General features: G+C 33.2%; 1 protein-coding gene across 1 annotated transcript in view; it reads left to right on the top strand.

Annotated features, from left to right (window-relative positions):
- The window catches only part of LOC106459426, a 60576-nt gene that overhangs the window by 20133 nt on the left and 34789 nt on the right, over window positions 1–5654 (top strand). The window contains exons 2-3 of the mRNA XM_022385917.1: window positions 3558–3703; window positions 4634–4739. Coding sequence (XP_022241625.1) covers window positions 3558–3703; window positions 4634–4739 — 252 coding nt within the window. The remainder of the gene's footprint in view (window positions 1–3557; window positions 3704–4633; window positions 4740–5654) is intronic.

The following is a 5654-nucleotide window of genomic DNA, read 5'->3' as shown; positions in this document are numbered from 1 at the left end:
CGGGAGACCTGACATTTTTATCATAATACTAGGCTTTGTTAGACTCAAAGTACGGGCTAATGATAATTATGTATCTAAACACTAGTCCATCTATGAAAATACACCTTTCCATGTGAAAACTATTTCTCTAATATCGGATACAACTGCAACCTATAGCGATGTACACACTCGCACATTTATAGTTAGTCTATACAATACTTTAGCATACTTGTATTCACATTTCCAAGAAGATACTTATTCACAAGTTGTTCACCTTATATTTAAAAACATTTATTTCTCTTCGAGTTATTAACTCTTCTATTTGGGTAGGAAGATGTAAAAGTTGTATTGAAATAAAATTTCTGTTGCATCTAAAAAGACTCCAGTTAGTATACGCTACTTGGCTGCATTGACATAGTGCGTTGTGTAAGTTCGGCTATGTGTTCAATTGGGTTAATAGTTATGAATCTGACTGTTGATATTTAGCTTATGTTCGCACGTGAACTTACTCACGTTAAGAGCCAGCCCAGGCCCCGGGTCAGTAATATCACCGGGCCTCCCCTTTCATTCTATTTATTAACTTTTGCTGATTTTTCATAAAATAAATTTAGGTCACAAATTTCTTCACGAATCCATGAAAAAGCAGTAGCCATTTTAGCTCATTGGGTAGTATACAATTCTAGTGAGCTTTGGAATATCCTACTGCCGGGACTCGAGGCAGCTGTCCCCTTTCCCCCCTCTCGTCAACCCTGTTTATATGTCGTTTACGATGGTATATTCAGCGTGCAGCTCTTTGGTTTACTGTTAGGATTTTTAACTTCAAACAGCCTTGCTTAGGACACTTCATTCTGTCGTTCCTTTAACCAGTTTCTGTTGGCTTCAACAAATGTTGCGTGGCAACTTATGTAACTGTTAACAGATGAGTAACCCGGAAAAGACGCAACAAAAGGCATTCTAAAATCGGCCTAATTTCAAAGCTGTTTACATGAATATAAAACAACAACAACAAATACTCAAGTGTATGATTAAAATTATTTGAGAACAAGCTTTTCCTGATTTTCAAAAATTGTAAGTAGGTTATCAGACCTTCCTTTTTACATCCTGGACAGTTAAATACTTAAAGTATCGCTAATATATATACCTAATACCTTCCTACTAAACATTTAAGTAACTTAATTTCTCTCGGCACTTAGTAACAATGGTTTAATCTAATTTCGTAAGTCCAGATTCTTAGTGGTGTAACTACGTGGTATGATAAGTGTTCAACATGAGTAACTCTTAGAGCCTTCAAGTAGTGTATTTGAATACAGGTTTAGTCTCCAGTCCATGCTGTTCATCATTATTCATTCCTAGAAGCAACGCACACACCAAGTAATTGATCACATAACTAACACTTGCCATATATATATGTAAATCTTTTTTCTTTATGTTAAATTTTCCATTCAAAGTTACAATAACAATTTTGAAGTAATCTGTCGAATTATCCATAGAACACAAATTTGTGCTCCGTTTACAGACAACCAAGCTACCACACCATATAAATACAAACTTATGCTTTAGTTACAGACCACTGAGGTACCACACCATATAAACACAAACTTGGGCTGTTTCAACGGAATTTTAGGCAGAGTAGACATAATAGGTTTGAGAATTTTAACGGACTGCAATTGCCTGTTGAGTGAAAAGAGGACGATATTTCGGCTCCTATACTGAGGCTTTCTTCAGGTCACTATTCCCAAACCTACAAAGTTGTGGTGCAATTCTGGACAACATAGACACCTGTAACGAATTTGTTATTATATATTTATTTTAATATCAACGTTTGTTTGGATTAAATTTATATTTAGAAACATACATGGCTTGTACTGTTAAATATGTATTACGAAACTCCCGCCTATTCTCCAAAGTCGTAGAAGATTCTCGAGAGTAAGAATCAATAATATGTGTGTACGTAAACGCTTGTGTTAGCGCCAGTATTGTTACGTAAAACTGAAATTTCTAGGATTTGTAATGTTCAAACTTTGTAAAGGTTCCTGATCAAGTATTTGAAGTTTTCCCGATTGATAAACGTATAATAATTACAGTTATAGTTTCCAAAGTTTATAGTACACTGACTATGGCGAACTAATAATAGATTCTCTCTTTTTGGCGCGTCGCGTTGGTTACATTTAGAGGCGTGTGGAGGTTTATTTAACTTCAGTGGATTCTCATTGGACATTAGTATTTTTATGAAAACATTATATAAATTCATCGTGGAAAACTCGACTTGTATAGCCGATAAATAACGAAGGACAAAGCTAGCTCGCTTCCCGTGAAGTGAAATATACCTACGTCAACTCGTAATCAACCTGCTCATCGTGAATCCTAGATAAGATATCGAAGAAGTTCCAGATTAAAAGGAAGACTTTATATTGCTTATAAGTTTGTGAAACTTTTGTTTATAAATCATTGTTTGTAACAACTATTTGTAATATCTATTGTTGTAAATTGTATTGTTGTGTGTGTATATTAAAACGTATTTGTGTTAAACAAGAAAACTGTGTGTATCAATCTTGTTGGCAAATATCATAAACAGACTATATCGGCCTTTACTTAACTACTAAATACAAAGTACAATTTACTACTAAATTTAAAGTTATCAGTTAACTCAATTTTAGGCTATTTGAAATTCTAATAAGGAACACAACACATAATATAAATGAACATTTGTGCTGTGTTTACAGACCACCTAGATACCCCCACAATATAAATAATTTGTGCTGTGTTTACAGACCACCTAGATACCCCCACAATATAAATGATAATTTGTGCTATGTTTACAGACCACCCAGATGCAAGCAACTAGATGGCCTATTCAACATTTTGCTTTTAAATAAAGAAAAGTTTTAGTAATTAATATCAACAACCAAATTTTCAGAATGTTTTATCCTCCAGGTCGTAAGATAAAAAGCAGGGGAAAAAACTACTTAATTAAACACATGAACTGTAGAATATCATAATTATTTTATTCAAAGAGGCGTTTTTATTAATGATATATCACAAGTGAAAAAAAAAAAACTTTAAGAGTCTGTATAACTTTTTTTGAGGAAGAAAAAGAAAAGATAGTCACAAAGCTATTTTATAAACCACCAGTTAAAAAATACCTGGAGGGGGGGGGGTATCTATTTGTGTAAACTAAAGTTTTAAGTGCTGTCGTTAGGATAAGTAAAATAATAAAATTAAAGGTACGCCATTTCATGCCGTACGAGTTCTTTTTTTTTTTTCAAAGAGGTATTCAAACTGGTTGAGAGTAAATAACTGCCTTTGTTTCATTATTATACGTTGTCAGGGTGGAAACAGATTTTTGTTACAAATGTTTTCCACACGTGTGATGTACATTTCTGATTTGTTTTATTATTTTTTTGCGCAATTAAGAATGTACTTTTGTTTAGTTCTATTCAGAAAAGTGTAAATTTCTGTTTTATTTTTTAAAACATTTTAAAACCCGTTTATTGCGTGAACATTTCAGTACAAGTATGTTAATAATCGTTTGATCCAGTGTCGTTTATTACACGTAAACAATGTTTTAATTCACGTAGGAAAGCTGTTCATTAAAGAAAAGGAAGTGACGCATAACTCCGTCACAATACAGTGGCAACCAATGAAAACCGAAGAAATACCTCAAGCTTCTGTCCTGTACAAGCCTGTTAACAGTATCCCTGAGATGTCGTGGGTCAATATGGAGGTAATATTCGAACGATTAAACCTTTTTTTTTTCTTAAAGGAAAACGCGAAAAACAAATGTAGAATATAGAGCATGTTTACAAAGAAAATCATGAATAATGAAGCAACGTTATGATTTAATTAGCAAGCTCGAAATGTAACCTTTCGGTAGGTTACACCCTGAAAAATAACAAATAACCTTTCGGTAGGTTACACCCTGAAAAATAACAAATAACCTTTCGGTAGGTTACACCCTGAAAAATAACAAATCTCGCATGAATACATTACTGAACCATTCAGAAAGTGAAAATATTCTATTTCACTAGCTCAAACTATTCAACCATATCTTATTGTTACAAACGTATGCCCCCGAGTGACTCGGCGGTAAATCTAAAGGCTTAAAATGCTAAAACTGGGTTTCGATACTCTAGGTGGTAACAGCACAGATAGCCAACCATGTAGCTTTGTGTTTAAACGAAAACAAAAATCATTGACTTAAAATACGAATACAGTAAGTAATGATTTATTATGGTAATTCTTGTTATTTAAAATTTTACTTTTGAATAAAGAACAGTTCTAGTAATCAAGATCAACAAACAAATTTTCAGCCTGTTTTATCTTTCAAGTCATAAAACGAAAAGCGGTGAGAAATATTACTTGGTTAATACTTATGAACTTTAGAGTATCATAATTAACTTATTCAAAGAGTAGCTTTTATTGAGCAGATAAAACTTAATAAACTGTCGAAACTAATATTGTATCTCGTAGAATTATAAACGGACTTTTCTCTACGTTAAAATAAAATAAAAATAAAATCGTGAACCTAATTTGAAACTTACAGTATATGTAAATATTAGTTAGTGTTGTACATTTAGTTATACAACTAATTTTTTTTAATGTTTTAGTCAAAAAATCATTTGGTTTATAATATAATGAATATTTCATTTTTCAGGCTGTAACTTCAATAGTTAAACTTCGTAATTTAAAGCCCAATACTGAATATTTTGTGAAAGTGGATGAGAATGGCGAACAGCAAGTCGTGATCGTCAGAACAAAGGGTAAGGGAGTACGGAAATACAAAACTGTCGTGGCGCACGAAGTGTATTTTTATCCAGTAGTTTCTGAAGTAAAACAGATTAAAAATGAAAAGTACTCTCTGTAGTTATATTTGAAACTTAAATAATCGTAAATGTTTTTTTTACTACACTTGAAATGACACAAATTTGCAAAAATTGACAAATTAATTTTAAAATGGTAAGAGCAGTACATCAGTCGGAAATAATTAGTCGAAATCTTTTGACAGAGCTGCTAATCCTTCCCTGACAATTTTCATTTTCAACAAAGTAGCCATAATCCTGTATTATCTAGTTGAAAGCCCCCCCCCCCAGTGGCACAGCGGGATGTCTGCGGAATTACAACGCTAGAAACCGGGTTTCGATACCCGCGGCGGGCAGAACACAGATAGTCCATTGTGTAGCTTTGTGCTTAATTACAAACAAACTAGTTGAAAGGTTTTATTAGAATTTTTTTTTAGTCTAGAGGTCAGCAATAGTGTGTCGGCGGCATAGTGAGTTTGTTAGGACCTAGCGAAAACAAATCGCTTTCCACTTTCAGGAAATGAATAGCAGAGATAATAAATTAATTGCGAGGAAAATATTGCACATTTTCATCACCTCTTAGTTGGATTGAATCGTAAAACTGAATTTTTATTTAAATAACCTAGAAGTTTATTTTGTCTTGGAATTTCTGCTATTGGCATATTAATTGAATCTATACAAATATTTGAGAAGCAGTGTCGAAAAACATAGGACAAACAGATTATAGGAACCTGAGAATTAAGAGCAAATCTCGTGACTGCCACCATAATAGTAACGTTTTTGGCCGCAAGGCTTAGTTAAAGAATTGCTCCTAAACCAGGAAACGTAAAAGAAAATAGATCAGCCGAGTCTGATAACAGTTGACTTATTTTTCTT

This window comes from Limulus polyphemus, unplaced genomic scaffold (genome assembly GCF_000517525.1).
Source record: "Limulus polyphemus unplaced genomic scaffold, Limulus_polyphemus-2.1.2 Scaffold606, whole genome shotgun sequence".
NCBI classification, from domain to species: Eukaryota; Metazoa; Arthropoda; class Merostomata; order Xiphosura; family Limulidae; genus Limulus; species Limulus polyphemus.
The sequence above is the reverse complement of the archived record's forward strand: the minus strand, read 5'-3'. Positions and strand labels throughout refer to the sequence as shown.